This window comes from Pelmatolapia mariae, linkage group LG15 (assembly GCF_036321145.2).
Source record: "Pelmatolapia mariae isolate MD_Pm_ZW linkage group LG15, Pm_UMD_F_2, whole genome shotgun sequence".
Lineage (NCBI taxonomy): Eukaryota > Metazoa > Chordata > Actinopteri > Cichliformes > Cichlidae > Pelmatolapia > Pelmatolapia mariae.
In genome coordinates, this window is record NC_086240.1 from 185,262 (window position 1) to 203,090 (window position 17,829).

The 17,829-nt window shown below is 41.7% G+C and overlaps 2 protein-coding genes and 1 non-coding gene across 3 annotated transcripts; 1 reads left to right on the top strand and 2 right to left on the bottom strand.

The window, feature by feature from the left end:
• Window positions 1-306: 306 nt before the first annotated feature.
• LOC134643515 (meprin A subunit alpha-like) lies at window positions 307-9,219 on the bottom strand. Its single transcript, XM_063495923.1, has 14 exons — window positions 9,163-9,219; window positions 9,047-9,071; window positions 8,920-8,964; window positions 8,772-8,812; window positions 8,482-8,557; window positions 8,204-8,321; window positions 7,646-7,821; window positions 7,150-7,371; window positions 6,869-7,015; window positions 6,564-6,779; window positions 4,716-5,180; window positions 734-907; window positions 530-613; window positions 307-444 (listed from the first exon to the last, which is right to left on the bottom strand). Exons 1-13 carry the CDS (start codon window positions 9,217-9,219, stop codon window positions 564-566), a joined length of 1,812 nt encoding a protein of 603 aa, XP_063351993.1. The 3' UTR covers window positions 307-444; window positions 530-563.
• Window positions 9,220-10,440: 1,221 nt separating this feature from the next.
• trnas-gcu (transfer RNA serine (anticodon GCU)) lies at window positions 10,441-10,522 on the top strand. Its single transcript has one exon. It is a non-coding gene; the product is annotated as a tRNA-Ser (tRNA).
• Window positions 10,523-12,178: 1,656 nt separating this feature from the next.
• On the bottom strand, window positions 12,179-13,855 carry LOC134643480 (protein FAM177A1-like). The gene is made up of 6 exons (XM_063495858.1): window positions 13,748-13,855; window positions 13,569-13,668; window positions 13,216-13,377; window positions 13,067-13,121; window positions 12,859-12,953; window positions 12,179-12,764 (listed from the first exon to the last, which is right to left on the bottom strand). The coding sequence occupies exons 2-6, from the start codon at window positions 13,581-13,583 to the stop codon at window positions 12,555-12,557; spliced, it is 537 nt and encodes a 178-aa protein (XP_063351928.1). The 5' UTR covers window positions 13,584-13,668; window positions 13,748-13,855; the 3' UTR covers window positions 12,179-12,554.
• Window positions 13,856-17,829: the final 3,974 nt, after the last annotated feature.

Consider the following 17,829-nt stretch of genomic DNA (forward strand, 5'->3'; position numbering starts at 1 on the left):
ATCCCTTATCATTTCTATTCAGTTTTGGCATTAGGCAGAGCTTTCTTTTCAGCAGATCACATGCAACAAAGAAAAAAACAGGCGTTACTTATTTTTAGAATCAGAATCAGAAATACTTTATTAATCCCGAAGGAAATTATAGGTTACAGCAGGCAGCACGCTAATGGCACATGCGCACTTACAAAGGAACCCTCTGACCACACTTTACACAAACATCACATTGGAAAGACATAGTTTAGTAGTTTATAGTTTTATTTTAACAGCTTCACGTTACAAAACATTTCAGTGAAAGCTTTTAATGCATATTTTAAATTGAATGTTCAGATCACCCACCAACTGACTAGATTTTGAATGTGAGCAGTTTTGAATCCCCAATCATCCTTCATCCCCTTTTTTCGTCATCACAGGTGTTTCATCTCATCCCAGCTGGATGCTGTGATGCATCTGATTATTTTAAATGACAAATATATTTCTCAGGGTTAAACAGTGAAATATTCACAAATGAAATGAAAAAAGGTTGACGTCTCACCTTCAGTTTCTCCAGCACTGAGGCCTGCGCGACTTTACTCTACCGGCTTAATGGGGACTTCAGTGTAGATCAGTGAGGTTATATCTGGGGGCAAAGAAGCAGTTCCTCATCATGTCTGCTTCAGCACGTCACAACAGAAACTAGGATTTGTGTTTGGATATCAACTACATTTACACACACGAGTACTGAACACAGACCACTAACCCTCAAAGTCGACAAAAACGATGAGGTCATCGTTCTTGAGGTAATTACGCCGCCTGAGGTCAAAGTGCTTGATAAAGTTCCTCCAGCCCCACGACTGTCCCCTGTAGCAGTCACAGGAGGGTTCGTACTTCCCCACCTTAGAGGGATTGTCCCACAGTAACTTTCCATCTGATGCTGAAGAAAAGAGTTGGTGACAGTATCTGAGGAAGACTCTCACTATCTAAAAGATACTATAGAAGACTCCTGACTCATATTGGTGAAATCTTGCAAAAGTACAGGCAAAAAGACAAAAGTTAGAGGTAGCATGATTCTCTATAAAGTTAATCCAGAGGTTTTAACCAGAAAACACAGGTATGGACAACATGATATAAAATGAAGAGGAGCCAGTGTATGCTGTAAATTATTAAACTATAGTACTGAGAACTTTGTCTAGTTTAGAGACTGTGGTGTGGAGCGTGTTGAGAGGGAGTTTAATGTGGTTAGTTTGGCCACACATTTACAGATTCCTGTTCAATCTGTAATCTGTATATCGCAGGGATTTCATTATATTCCAGTTTTCTGTGGCTTATAGATATTTTAATTTTTTTAAGACTAATTATTTTTGCAGTAAAATAAGCATTTTCTAGCCTAAAAAAATCATAACTGGGTTCAAATAGGCTTTATCGGAGTGTGGGGGGTGTTTTTATGGCTTAAAATATATAAAAATAATAAAATAAACACATAGTTTGTACTTTTTTATATATCTTGGAGGGTCCTGGAGCATAACCTTTATTTTGTTCACTGTCCTTCAAAGGCCTGTTTGAGTGTTAGGACTTAATCTTAGGTTAGGGTAAGGGTAAGTCAGTTATGATGGTTTAACTTGGGAATACACTAATGTCAGTGAATGTCCCCATAATGATAGCTATGTGCCCGTGTATGTATGAGTCCATCACCCAGCACACAAGGCAGGCAGTAACTCTAGGTAAAATTCAAGTAATTGAGAAAAACCTTTAGCCAAAGTTTTTCGGCTCATCTAAACAGCATCAAGTTCAAGACTTACTCAGATCATTGGCACACAAAGGCTGCAGGATCTAATGAACCACTATTACGAATGGTAAACAACAGAAGGACAGATTGCAACAATTATTAGCAGTGTTGGGCAAGTTACTTTGAAAAACTAATTAATTATAGTTACTAGTTACTTCTTCAAAAAAGTAACTGAGTTAGTAACTGAGTTACAAGATTCTAAAAGTAATTAATTACTTGAAAAGTAACTATTGCATTACTTTAAAAAAAAAAAAAGTTTAACCCTCTGGGGTCCAGGCTATAATTGGCCATTTGCACTACTTTTGATGTTTCCTCTACATTTCACCTTTAAAAACTATTTACTTTTCTTTGTTTGGTATCATCAGCACAGCCTCATGTGTCTGAATTTACAGTTATGTTTTCATTTTGACTGTATTAACACAATTGATTTAAAATCAGACAAAAAACATAAAATCAGAGTAGAAAAAGTTATATTTTTTACTGTAACAACCACAAACATGTTTAATGAATCTTATTTCATAACTTTAAATGCAAATATAAATTGTCAGTTTTAAAATCATATGCACAAGTTTTGCAAACAACAAAGTTATTTGCATCCATTTACCTTTTACCTTGATTTTTTAAATAACCATTTCAAACTATTTACAGAACAATCAGCTGTTCTGCATTCAATAAGATGGCACACAAATTATTTTTGCCACTCCAAAAAAATAATTTCTGTCCACTATAAAGGAGAACATCACAGCCTGATACCTGCAGACAGCAGTCACCTCATGGTTCTGACACATGACACAAAACTATCCACAACATTACACACTAACTACACAAGACAACACATTAACTACACACTACAAAGACGCTAAACATCACAAATCTCTCACATCTCAAAACTCGCTCTCTCTCTCTTTTTTTTTTGCTCATAAGCACAGAGTGCTTGCTAGCGCTGTCCTTAGACAGTAAACGTGACGAAACTATTCAGGAAAAACATGCGTATATATATTGTTTATCATGACTCTGGTTTTACGTGGCCTATCAGCACAATTTAAAAACTGGTATATATCACCTTGTTGCTTTGTCATCTTAAAGTGGTCATGTGATTGGCCTACCACAGCTACTTTATTCTTCCTCAGTCAAAAAGCAATACTCATGCAATTGTTTTGCCCCCTTAGCTCCAGGTGTTGTGCCAAAAAGTGATCATACCAGAAAGTGGCCTAAGGAGCTTGCAAAGAAAAGCGTCTGGACTTCTTTAAGTTGCTTGAAGACGTTTCACCTCTCATCCGAGAAGCTTCTTCAGTTCTAAGGTCAAATGGTGGAGAGTCCCAGATTTAAACCCAGTGGGAGTATCCCCCCAAAGAGGGACAAAAGGACCCCCTGATGATCCTCTACCTAATCACATGAGCCGAGGTGTGAAAACGGGTGTGGGTCACAATCAGCCAGGGTTTCAGGTGAGCTCATTGTGAAACCTAGCCCCACCCTATCATGTGATTTCCTGAGGTCAGACGGCCCAGGGTGTGAGTGGGCGTTAAGGCGTCTGGGAAGGGAACTCAAAACTGGATTATAGATGGCAGACAGTTGGTGTCGTAAACCACCGCCTCTGTTCAAAGATGGTCGCTCACAGTGGACATAGATGGCCTCTTTCACTCCTCTTTCAAACCATCTGTCCTCTCTGTCCAAAATGTGAACATTGGCGTCCTCGAAAGAGTGACCTTTATCCTTAAGATGCAGATGGACTGCTGAGTCTTGTCCTGTGGAGGTGGCTCTTCTATGTTGTGCCATGCGCTTGTGAAGTGGCTGTTTGGTCTCTCCAATGTAGAGGTCTGGGCATTCCTCGCTGCACTGTACAGCATACACCACGTTGTTAAGTCTGTGTTTTGGAGTTTTGTCTTTCGGGTGAACCAGTTTCTGTCTGAGTGTGTTGCTGGGTCTGAAGTACACTGGGATGTCGTGCTTAGAGAAAACTCTCCTGAGTCTTTCTGATACACCGGCTACATAGGGGATGACAACGTTGTTGCGTCTGTCTTTCTTATCCTCCCTCGCTGGTGTCTGATCTTCTTTTCTGTGCCTCTTAGCTGACTTTATAAACGCCCAATTAGGATAACCGCATGTTTTGAGCGCTTCCTTTACGTGTGTGTGTTCCTTCTTTTTTCCCTCAGGCTTAGAGGGAACATGTTCTGCCCGGTGGTGTAGGGTCCTGATTACTCCAAGTTTGTGTTCCAGAGGGTGATGGGAGTCAAAGAGGAGGTACTGGTCCGTGTGTGTGGGCTTCCGGTAAACTTCAATGTTGAGGTTGCCATTCTCTTCAATGTGCACAGCGCAGTCCAGGAAAGGCAAACAGTTATCCTTTGTGTCTTCCCTGGTGAACTTGATGTTTTTATCCAGGGCGTTAATGTGCGCATGATGTCCCTCTTTGGGGTGATACTTCCACTGGGTTTAAATCTGGGACTCTCCACCATTTGACCCTTAGAACTGAAGAAGCTTCTCGGATGAGAGGTGAAACATCTTCAAGCAACTTAAAGCCCAGACGCTTTTCTTTCCAAGCTCCTTAGACTACGATGACCTGGATGACTGAGAACCTTCACAGACACACCAGAAAGTGATTGCCGCCCGCGGGAGCGCAGAGATTACTTACAGCTACTTCCATGCAACTGATATAAGATGCGGTAAGCTGAACACAGCTTCAACCGTCTGTTTGTTGAAAGATAGTAACACGACCGCACCGCATCTTCTTGTTAGTAACGGTAATGGCGTTGTAACGATAGAAACAGTAATTAGTTAGATTACTCGTTACTGAAAAAAGTAACGCCGTTACTTGTAACGCCGTTATTCCTGTCACCGATTATTAGTCAGGCAGAGAGACTGTATCTGGACCAGTCATCAAACTAAAATTACACTCTAAGTACTGCATCATTACAGTGCCCTGGTCTCTTTGCTCCCTTGGGGCATTAAACATACTTACTCGTCCTCATGTCAGTAGTGAGACTGCGAGCAGAGGACATCCTCAGCTTAATGTCTGGGTCTTGGTCCATCACCACTAACGTGGCCTGTCTGTTTACTGCTGGCCACTGCATCACCACATCATTCTCCCCACTGGCCAAGTGGAAGTATAGCCCGGTGTAGTTGCCTGTGTAATCAGTGTAACTTGACAAAGGTATGACACGGACACCATAACCGTAACCTTCAGGGCTGTAGAAGCGTGGGCTGTCGATAACTGTGTTGGTGTCAGCCGTTTCCATGATCTTGGAGAAGTTCTGGATTCGCCACGCAGCATTGGGACAGCGCATCTCGGTCAGGCTGATGTCATCGATATAGATGCCACCGGTGGAAGTAGAGGGGTCCCCACGAACAGCTTGGAAAGCATAGCGGAATTTCACTCCCACTTCCAGCTGAACATGGGTGATCTTCCAGGTATGGTCAGCATCCGCTGGGTAACAGAAAGGAACGAGAGGATAAATTGTTAATATTAAACAAAAATAACCAAACTAAAAACGAAGATTTTAATTTAATGGGAGAGAGAAACTTAGCCCATCAACCCAGCCCTAATGAAAAAGTGGACCAATCACCTTTCGACTCCTTTTCTTTCATATTCAATGAATATGTTAATAAAACGAATCACCTAGTGCCAAAGGTAATAACAAAGAAATGTAATAATATTCAGGCAAAACATTTGCAGCCTGATATATATCTGAAACTAATACTGTAGAGTCTTAACTTTATAAAACAAAACACCTTGAGGCAACTGTTGTGAATTAGTGCAAGTTTGAAAAGGTGGAATTGGTAAATGGACCTTGTACAGCTATTTTCTGGCACACGTGAGCACTTTATACCACTTGCCTCATTCATCGGGCACTTTGTTTCAACACAGAAGTGCTTTCAATCTAACATTCACACTCCACTGAATACATGAGAGAGCAACTTGGAATTCAGCATCCTTCCCAGGGATATTTAGATGGGAAACTAGAGCAGCCAGGGATTGAACCAGCAACCCTTCAGATTAGTAGATGATCTACTCTAACTCCTCAGCTACAGCTGCCCCGGAATTCAAGTCATTGCATTCAACTGAACTGTATAGACTACAGTCCGATACCACCTAGCTACTTTGTAATCCTCAGACTGCACCTTCTGCAGAGATGCATTCCACCTGTGTGCAGTTCCTCCACTCTTGTACGTCACCCTGTGTTCCTCCCTCTTCCTGACATGTGTTGTTCCCGCAGCCATTTTCATCCTTTTTGCTAAATCCACTACTATGTGTCCTTCTGCTGTTTGTGTATTTACTCAGGTTATCTTTGTGTGACAAATATGCAAAAAAACTCCAAGAAATCAGGAAGCGGAAAATAGTTTTTCAACAACTCTCCACAGATGTCATAACTCGAAGAACCGCAACTTTTCATTTTTTAAATTTTTGTTTGTGTATGCAAATTGTGACGTAAGAACCAGCAGTTGACCTGGTACACCATAGTCAGTAGAGACTAAAAGAAGAAGAAGAAACCACTTGTCTTGCTCAATCTATTGGTTAAACCACCCAGACTAGCAGACACAGAAAATAAAGACGCAACAGAAACATTTCACCAGTGCTGTACCTGAGAGAACGTGTTAACTGTCGGGATGGTTTATGTTGGGAGGATGACTTGAAATAACATCATTTGAATGCCATTTTTATTCTGCTGAGAAGTTAAGCAAATGTTCCAATGAACATTTGCCTCGATGCAAAGCTGTTTGTTCAGACATTTGCTTCAACTTCATGAGGAAGCTTAAGGCATTTTCTATGAAATGTTCATCCTTGCTAAGCTGCTTATTTAACAAATACCATAAAACGTGCGTATTTTCTTCATCGTGCGAACAGTGTCTGTGCCATCATCTGTCCTGACCCATATCACCAGCCTGTCTGCGGGGCCCCCTGTCATCTTGTAGAAGAACTGCAGACACTGAAGCTTCCTCTTGGGGTAGAGGATTCGTGATTCCAGCATAGCAGACTCCTGAGGCTCCCCAGTCATAGTGTTGAAGTGCATGAAGTATCCAGCATCTGAAAAAAACAAATAAACATAAGACAATCTCTAATAATGTTTCATTCTCTCTGAAATTACAGTAAACATGAAGAGACATTATTCAGACCTCTGCATTGTCCCAGGAGTGTGTGATCCAGTGCGACTGCAGAGCTCTGAGTGTGGACCCACTTCACATCATCAGAGGATGCCTGGATCATCCCACAAATGCTTGCATACTCAAAGGCACACTGATCCAGCAGGGTGAGCGGGCCGGCTGTATGAGAATGAGAGGAGGGGCATGCACATAGGAATGTTTTTTACACAGTCCTATAGTTGTCAGATTAAAATAAAATAAAAAATAAAAATAAAGTCGACTGATTGAAGCCCAGTGTGACAACATATACATACAGCAGTTGTACATCCTGTTGAGCCTGAGGGTGTCCATCTTGCTGAAATCAAGGTACTGGCCAATGATATTGTAGAACTCTGGGATTTTGGTGGTGATAGTGGGGATGGATTCATTCTTGTTGAAGGAGAAGGGCCTGTAGTGCATGACGGACTCATAGTCGTATGCAGTGTTTTGATCAGTGATGAAGTCGTCATTGTATTTGTTGAAGTTATGTTGAAGTCCTGCAGGAAATGTTCTCTTTTTAATAAGTGTTATCATAAAAAACAATCATAAATAACTGTACATTTGACACTTCAATTATGTGTCACAATACAATGCATCATAGCATTACACTATAATGATCGTAGCATGTATATTTGCGTGTTCCCTGCCTCTCGTGCACAGCGCAGGGATTGCTAGTGTAATTATCTATGCAGCAGTACACTTTATCCTAATATTTTTTCATTCAATTTCTGTGTAGAAAATAGCTGAAAAGAATGAAAGAACTACATATACCTGGCGTAACCTGGTCCAGCCAGATGTTGACATAGTCATCTCGGTCCATGCGGGACTGTTCATGGTAAAATCCCAGAGCATGGAGCAGCTCGTGCTCAACCACTGCCTTGTGGTCACAGCCTGGTCCCAGTGACAGGATCTGACCTGTCTGCTGGTCACCAACACTAGAGAAGCACCTATGGGAGAGGAAGCTTTTGATAACAAATTATAACTGCAAACGTTCAAAACTTGAAAATCAAGTCACCAGTTATGACATAACCCCTCCAAAGTAACTAAGGAAATTACCAACTGTTTTCAAGTACTATCGATGATTTTTGTCTAAGCAAAAAAAGGTTACCCACACATTCTTGATAAACATTAGACAATACAAGGATAAGTGTAGATATAAAATGTTAATAACTAAAGGTATATAGTGCCTCTAAGCTCTTTGGACATTAGTGTTCCTCTGTGAAACTTCGTCATCAAGCCTGAACCTGAATGCACCGCTGAGTCCACCAAAACCATTGGTGTCACAGTTTATGACTGTAGTAAATATGAGTGACGAAGCTATTCTCATACCCTCCCTTCTTTTCAAACTTGATATAGGTCTTCTCTCCCTCATAAGGCTTGAAGTCAACGCAAGACTTGAGCCTGTACATTTCAAATGCCTGGTGGACGCAGCCTTTGGCATTCAGATCTGCGAAGCAAAGGAAACGGTCACAATTCTCACAGGATATTTTTCATCTGGCACTTTTATAGAGCAACTGACTTCTGGAAAGATTTTCAGCCTCTTCCTCATTGTCTGATAATCAGAAAGCAAAAGGTGAGACTAAGTGTGAGTCATTAAAGGAACTCACCCAAATCATCACCAAGAATGTAAGGGATCGGAAATTTCCATCTGTATCTTCGGTCAATGAGGGCATTCCTCCCTTTCTGCAGCACGAGAAAGTGTTAAAAACACCGAGATCATAAATGTTATCTAGTATGATAAAAACACACAATATAAGTTGTTTTATTATCATAAATATAACTTTAGTAACTTAAAAACAAGAATAACAGCGATGAGACAAAGCTGCCAATTAAGCAATTCCTAAATGCTTAGCAACAATTAAGCAAAAGCCTGGTCTGCACTCTGATTACAACTTACGGGAATTAAAATGTCCCCTTCAAACAGGTCAGCATCTGATCCTACAGCACAGTAAAAAAAAAAAAGAAATGTTTAACTGTATCATCAGCAGCACCAAGTATGCAACAGTTTTGATTTTGGAACCTTTACGTGTTGAAACATATCTCACCTAAGTTTAAGATAGGATTCTCATCTTCTCCATTCTCATACACCTCTGTAACACAAACAGACTTGGCTCAAAGTCTTTCCACATCTCTAAAAATTAAAAGCCTTCCAAGTATCATCTTTGCACATACCGTGTACTTCAGGGGAAATTGGTATCTGCAAAACACAGACACACACACCAAGACGTGCGGGTAAACATTCAGTCTCTTCTTTTAAGTCTCCCTAGAAATGCTGAATGGATACTTACAGTGTATGAAGTGTGCAGAACCACTAATCCCAACAATAACAGCACTCTCTCCATCATGATGCAGCGTGTCTCCAAGTAAATGCTGCTTCTTTGGTTTACATATAATACGACCTTTGGAAGTGGAGGAGCTTTATGCCAGCTGTAAACAGTAACTGAGGGACTTTGACTCAAATTGTTACTGATTTGTGGGTGTTTTCACATGTGCATCAGGCTGAGGTGGCGTGAATATCTCCACACTTCCTGTCTTAGGCTATTGCCTGGGTATTATTAGATGCTCTGATGGCAACCCAGAATTCAGCGCAGCAGTCGTTCAGGAGCACAAATGCTGTTTTTTTTATGCGATATATTCAAAGCATAAGACCCACTCTCCCTAGCTCTACCTATGCTCGCTCGCTTTTCTTCAGGTGTTTTGACTTCAAACGTGTAGGCAATTTGATAAAGTTGTGGGTTTTAAGTTAAAGTCTCGATTGTCTATATTTTCCTGTGGGTATTTAAAGTCAGACGTTTATTTTTTTATGACCAAATCTAATCGCTAGATGGGGACAGATACCCAGTTTTTACCAGTACGGCGCTCGACACTACTGCGCATGCACATGCTACGTAAAGCTATAAGTAACCCCGGTGGCACAGCGGACACTTTTTACGTTAAATCCACACAGAGAGGTGAAGGAGCCAGTTAATACACTCCAACCCTGAAAACAGTCACGCTCTTATCTTTGCTGTTGGCGATGTTACACAGAATTTTCCATTGATAATATGGTCCTCATTTCCCTACGTACACACAGATGAACAGATAAAAGCAGCAGTGCTGCAACTTTTACGACGTTATCTGTGTTAAACGCCCCCAAACGCAGCACAGACAACGGCATGTATTAACACTCGGTACGTCACTGACTTAAACGCAGCTTTTAAAAAAGTGGCATATATCAAGGTTTATCTAAAGGGTGGGCTTTTGCTATTCTCGTCTAATCAGCTCAGATGCCAAAAACAGTCTTGGACTTGAAAAACAACGAGGAGACGGAGACGATACCGACATGTGTCCACACAACGCATTTTCCGGGTTTAGGTAGTTGTAGCCACTGCCTTTTGTGTTGTCATATTAGCGTAGTTTCCTAGCTAATGTCAGCAAGGTGGCTAACAGCAGTGCCACATTTAGCCTAACATGCTAAAACAAGATGGTGTGAAACATTAGAAAAAGTGTTTTGCCCAGTGTCGGGATTTTAACTGACAGCCGGTGAATATTGATATTACTATGGGCATGTTCCAACGGCGTAATGAGACGAGGTGGCCGAGTGGTTAAGGCGATGGACTGCTAATCCATTGTGCTCTGCACGCGTGGGTTCGAATCCCATCCTCGTCGGCAATATTCTTATATTTAATGCGCGTACTAAGTTTTGATATCACTTTTCATAATGTTTAAAAAGCAACAACGCTTAGTTTATGAGGATTCAACCATGCTTTAGCATTTATAATTTATAATTTAAAATTCACTTTATTCTGACAATTATATAAACAGTAATATTATTTAGTTGCTAAGCACTTTTTAAAACAGTTACAAATTGCTTCACAGTTTGTTCTTCTAATATGTGTGTGGTTGACTGTGTTTGCATTTATAAATAGGTCCATGTATTTCTAGTGTCTTTTTTTACCCATAGTGACTATGTGATGAGGCCATAGTCGGCCTCATCACAGGTGAGGATGACTCAGAGTACAGACAGTGGACTCTGGACTTTGTGGACTGGTGTCAGCAGAACCACCTGCTGATCAACGCCGGGAAAACCAAGGAGTTGGTGGTGGACTTCCGGAGACGCAGACCCACCACACTGACACCGGTGAACATCCAGGGAGTGGACATTGAGATAGTGGACTCGTATAGGTACCTGGGTGTTCACCTGAATAATAAACTGGACTGGAGCCACAACACTGATGCTCTTTACAGGAAGGGTCAGAGCAGACTCTACCTGCTGAGGCGGCTGAGGTCATTTGGAGTACAGGGAGCGCTTTTAAAGACCTTCTATGACTCTGTGGTGGCATCTGTCATTTTTTACAGTGTTGTATGTTGGAGCAGCGGTTTATCGGCAGCTGAGAGGAAGAGGTTGGATAAACTCATCAGGAAGGCCAGCTCTGTTCTGGGATGCACCCTGGACCCAGTGCAGGTGGTGGGAGACAGAAGGACTCTGGCCAAAATAACATCTCTGATGGACAGAGTCTCCCACCCCATGAATGTAAATGTTGCTGAACTGCAGAGCTCCTTCAGTGACAGACTGCTGCATCCTCGATGCATGAAGGAGCGTTTCCGCAGGTCCTTCCTCCCTGCAGCTGTCAGACTGTACAATCAGAACTGCTCCCAACAAACATAGATGTTTACATCAGCACTAACTGCAATAAGTTAATCAACCGATTCGCACTACAACCTGGTTTGCCTCTTACTTGTAGTTATTTTTATTTAATTTAATAACTGTACAATACTCTGTATATAGTAACCATTGTCCTTAATGTAAATATTTAAGAAAAATTGTGTATGTTTCTGTTCTGTGTCCTGTGTACTGTTTGTTTGTATATGTGCCTTTTTGCTGCTGTTACAACCAAATTTCCCCTTGTGGGACAATTAAAGGATTATTCTATTCTATTCTATTCTATTCTACCCAAAGGGCCACAAATAATGGGGCGAAAGATGAGGTAAAGCCAACCTATAGAAATGAGTTTTCAGCACCCCATAAAAACAAATCCGAAAACCAGCTGACCTGATAGGCTGAGGAAGGCTGTTCCAAAGTTTAGGAGCTACAACCAAAAAGTGTGGAGCAGTCAGGTGACCAGAGAAGCCGGATGCACTTATAAGGTCAGTAGCTCTGCTACACAGGAGTCTGTCCACATAGGGCTTCATATGTTATTAGTAACATTTTTTTTTTTTATTAAATCAAATCACATGCAGGCTAGTTCTTGTTAGCAGTCTAGCTGTTGCTTTGTTGACCAACTGAAGATGAATTAAGGAGGAATAAGATGCAGAGAGTTACAATAATCAAGACAGGAGAAAATGAAAGTGTTTACTAGAGATTCAAAGAAGGTCTGATTTTTGCATTATTTCTTAAGTAAAGGTAATAAGACTGGATGAGCTCAAGCTCATCTTAATTTTTGGTAAAAAATAAGACAGAGGATCTTAGTAGATTATTTGATATTGTTGGCAAAGGGGCTGAAGTAATGACAGAGCTGCTTAGCGAACACAAGAACCTCAGCTTTGCCAGGATTGGGAAGAATGAACGGTGGAAAAAGCTTGCAGTGGTAGTTAGACACAGCAAAATGTTTTAGTTTGTTTTGTTAGCTTTTTATTCTTCACGTTGTTGTAACATTCCATCCTGGGGACTTCACATTCTTTTGCTTTTCTTCTCTGAGATTCATTTCAAGTGCTCCTCGTCCGCTTGATAGCCCTTGTTGTGACATCCTTCTTTTCCAGCCATGTGTTTCTCAGCAGAGCTCTCCTGGGGATTGGCAGGACAGCTTACATCTCCTGTGGCCCCATAATGACTCCAATCAGACCTGGGAGAGAGTGTCACGGTCTCTGCCTGTCCCTTCTTGAGGTCATCTGGAGCTCGACTGTTTGTTGTCTGAAGAGGGTTAAACAGTGAACTTATTTTCCTTTTATACGATAGACGATAGAGTGAGTTCTATTTTTTGCTTGAATGTTTGTGAACACATTACCTCGTGATCACGTTGATAACGATCTATGGCGTACTGGTATTTGGCTGCACTGAGTCCAAGAGCACCAGCTAATCTTTCTCCGAGGAAGTCGCAGGCTGAATTTGGAAACAGAAAATGTGGAGACTCAGTGAAGCCTGCATGAAAAGCTAAAGTCATGGCCTTCTCTACAGTCACTTGGCTTCTGTATTGATTATGTGACATGGCATACCCAGCAGTGAAAACCTCCCAACTAGAATGGCCACATTCTTGAACGATAGCCGAGTCTGAGAAGAAAAAAGACAGAAGCAATCACATGAGCTGACTGTTGCTAAACATTCACCACAAGCCCCCCCCCCCCCCCCCCAAACAGATGCCCACCTTCTGTTTAGGTTCTTCAAAGGGAGTTTTGTTTGACGTCTCCTCCTCTTCCTCCTCGCTGTCCTCAACTACAAGAGTTTCACCGTTGGAGAAGTGGATCACCTTCCTCTCTTTGGCCGAAGCAGGACCCTCAAAGTTTGTTTCAGTGGTGTCTGCTGATGTCTGACGCATCAGAAAACTTTTATTTATTCACAGCATATCATCTAAGTACTGTGTGTTATACTCACTGCATTTATAATGCTATTACAAATAGCACTGGAGCGACAGAGTCATGGCAGACAACTGGACAAAGTTCATTTTGTGAATACAAGCTAAGCTAACAGCTATGTTTGCTTCATTATCACAGCACTTACTTCCTGGTTGTTCATTCTTCGGGTTACATTAGTGTTTCTTTATTGCTCCAAAGGACAAGTATCCATTCATTGTTCTGTGTCACTGCCATCCATGCTGACTCTGCGTTGTGGAGAAAAACAGCTACAGGATACAGGATCTGACTTGAAACCTGAGACGCCAAATACAGAAGTGCACAAACCTTATCAGAGGCAAGTCGCTCCAACACAATCAGTTTCACTCTTGAATTCAAGGGGCTGGACTTGGGAGGCAGGTTTGGTGGCGTGTTGAATATCACAGCTTAGCCATGCTAAGCCACTCTGCTGTTAAAGTTAGATTTTCTTTCAGTAACGTCTGACTGCACATACTGGCAATCACGCCATTCTTAGATAACCAAGGTTAGCCTTACTAGCTCAGACACGCAGCAGAGAAATGACAGAGCACAAATTCTATACCAGATTATCTGGTAGCACCAGACTGTAGGGTTATTAGAGTATAGGGCAGTGGTGTCAAACTCAAATACACAGTGGGCCAAAATTCAAAACTGGAACAAAGTCGCGGGCTAACATTAATATTTATTGAAAAAAATCTTCCTCCAGAATATAACAAGGAACCTTTTCTTATAAACTCAAACAAGTTTTGCTGAAAAACTGAATATGGGACAAGCTTTGCTTGTTCCATATTCAGTTTAAACGATATATAACTTATATAAAAGTATATAAAAGTATATAGAACTTAATATTGCACACATGCAAAATTGAAATTCCAATTAAATAACGTATCAGTGGAATTCATTTCTTAAATAAAAATTGTATTTTCAGCCTTCTGAATTAAATTTTAACAGTAAACCTTTTCCCCAGGCTAATAATAAATATAAAAATAACGATAATAAACCACTTAACTAATAAAAATATCATTGAACGTGAAACCATTCAAGCCCATGTCTGGGAGTAGCAAGAAAAAGTGCACAAAGAAAATGTTCATTATAGCTCAGTTTGCTAAACACTGATCTACTCTGATGTGTCCAAGCCAGATACCTGGCATCTCTTCTTGGATGCTAGTTCCTCAATGTCTGGGCTCAGGCTCTGAGCTGAGGAAATCCTCAGGATTGAGTGAAGGTGTTCATCGGCCAGACGTCTCCTGTGAGATGTTTTGGCCATCTTCATTGAGGAGAATAGTTGGTCACATGGGCAAGTGCTGCCGAACATGGAGAGCATCTGAGCAGCGTGGGTGCGGAGCCCAGGCATTGTGTCAGGGATGAAATGTGGAAATTGTGAAGTGCCCACAGCATCATACTTTGGCTTCAGCGTGTCACTACACTGGAGTTCAATCAGCTCCATTTGGAGGTTTGTTGGTGCGTTTGCAACGTCAACTGCAAAAGGATTACTGAGCAGTTCAAATCGACATTTCTGGGCATCAAAGTTGGCAAATCGCCGGGTAAACTCAGCACTGAGTACACAGAGTTTTTCAGCAAACTGTGCACATGGGAACACAGCAGTAGAGATCTGCATGTTCATCGTTTGGCAGCAGGGAAAATGGCCCAGGTTTCCTTGTAGCATCTGATTCTGCCACAGGCACAATTTCGTTTTAAAAGCCCTCACTGCAGCGTACATATCTGTGATGATACGCCCCCGTTCCTGAAGCTGCAGGTTCAGCGCATCGAGATGGCTCATGATGTCACACATAAAGGCATTGCCACAAAGTGATTCTTGATGTATGATGCAGTGATAAACAGTTAGCTCACCTGCACAGTTCTCCGCTGGCATCTTCTCCCGTACCCTGCCCACCAGTCCACAACTTTGACCGCACATCGCTGTTGCACCATCTGTCGTTAACCCCACAAGTTTTTCCTATGGCAACTTCATTTCAGTTAGACATTTGGAAACCTCATCAAATATTTCCTTCCCTGTGGTTGTGCCATGCATTGATTTTAATCCTAAAAGTTCCTCCGTAACACAGAGATTTGAGTCCACACCACGGATGAAGACTGAAAGCTGGGCAGTATCAGAGGCGTCACTGCTCTTATCAACAGAGATGGAGAATGCAACGCAATTGTTTCCCTTCTCCATCAGCTGGTTATATAGATTGGTGGCAAGTTCAGGTGTGCGATCAGCTACTGTATTTCTGCTCTGGCTGACATTTGAAAATGCTTGGTTTTTCTCTGGGCACACAACGCCGCAAACTTTCATCATACACCTTTTTTAAAGATCCAAACGGGACAGGCCAAAAAAAAAGTTTATTTTGTGACCCAGAAAGAGTACTAAGAGTAATATTGAAGACTTAGTAGTGGCCGCCATTGTTGAAAACAATTGTTGAATTGGCTGGGCCGCGCTATGAATTCTGGGATAAGGTGGGCCACGAGGGACACACCCGACCCATCCTTCAAATTCGGGGAAAAGGAGGACGCATTTGTCGGCTGCACTCGGAGGAGTCTACGGGCTTTTATCAATATGCGTACTTGTGCGTACTTGCGTTCTCGTGTACTCGAGATACGTCATCAGTCGGAGACCAAGTACTGTTCCAATTCGAAGTACGCATCAAGCCGAGAACGCGAAAAAGTCCCGGATGTGTTCTCGATCCGCCCGTTTCATCGAGCATGCATCGGTGTGGACTTGGGACAGCTATATATCCCAGAATGCATTTCGTCCAAAACTCAACAGCAGACTCCCGGCACATCGTTTTCAACCCCCCCCCCCCCGCTCGCGGACGTCTCACTACTCAGGTTAAAGAAACTCCAGCAGCTGTCTATAGTATTGGTTGTCCACTAGAATAGAAATAAAAGCGTTCTAACATCTCACCTGCTTGTTTTTATTAAGGTATGTACACGTATGTACATGTACACTATTTTTATTAATAGAGGTTTCACTACTGAGGTTAGAAATGATATAAGTCACTTAGATCACTTCTAAATGTTAATGTTTGGTTTATTTCAGTGTTTTATTTGTTCCTGAGTAAACCGGTTTGGCTGTGATTAAAGCTAAGCTTCATAACATGTTACTCACAGTTAAATTAAGAGGGGACGGCAGTAGAAACTCCGGACCTGTGACATCATCACGTACGCTGGTGTTCCAATTGTACATATCGAGAGTCCGTGCTCGCGTTCTCGGCGGGTACGTACTCCCGTGCGTTCTCGGCGAGTACGTACTCACCGAGAACGCGAGTACGTACTCGCGTACTTGGGCATTGATAAACGGCCTACGAATTTGGACAGCCTTCGGCGCGTCGCTGTGACGTAATCGGCCTACAAATGCGTCCTCAGGAGGATGCAGCCCATGAATTTGGACATGACCAGGGCGTTAATGGGTCCTGTCGTGATTGATGCGCCAGAACACCAACAGAGCATTCTGGGATTTGTAGTATTAGCAGTACATACACTGTATAATACCAGCGGGCCAGCTCTAATAGTAATTTGGTATGGCTTCGTGGTCCAAATGTAATTAGGCTGCGGGCTAAATTTGGTCCGGGGGCCAGAGTTTGACACCTATGGTACAGGGTATTATAGGGTTTGTATTATTGTAGGGTCTTTACCTTACATTATAAAAATTATGCCTTCCAAACCTTAGCGCCAAAACAGTTTCTCTCTCTCTCTCCGCACCCGTGGGTCTATGGCGTCTTTTTAAAAAACAGTTGAAAACTGGACAGCTTACATCTATTCAGCCAGTCATTTGGATAATCTTTTGTTTATTATGTTGCTTTTGTGTGATTAAGATTTTTTTCTTCATTCTGTATTTTTGTTATCTTTACAATATTATAATGCTCCTATCTTACATAAATAAATTTTACTTACCAACTTTGAGGGAATAGAACTGAACTGTAGTAACAGTCTGTTTACCACTGATGTAGCTCAGTCTGGTTTACAGAAAAAACACTGGAGGCAGATGCTGTGCAGGTAAGCTATGCTAACTGTTTAGCTTTAGCTGTTGCGTTTATAAACGCAGTCTTGGCTACACAGGCAGGGCCAATGACAAACATTGTCTTTGCTGTCCGCCACCTAGATAATCGCTCTAGCCACACTTACATGCAACACCAGCCTCGTCAATTATGTTTATCAATCTGACTATATCGGCCACCAAGTATAAATTTTTACTTTGTTGATTTCGTGTGCTAGGGTGAGGAAAGAGAAATAGAAAAATTCTCAGTTTGCCTGCCACAGTTTTTCAAATCCATTCAGTTCAGTTTTATTTATATGGCAAACAAATTCAAAACAATAGTCACCACAATGAGCTTTGTATTGTAAGGACCCTACAATGACAGAGAGGAAACCTCAACAATCAGACAACCCCG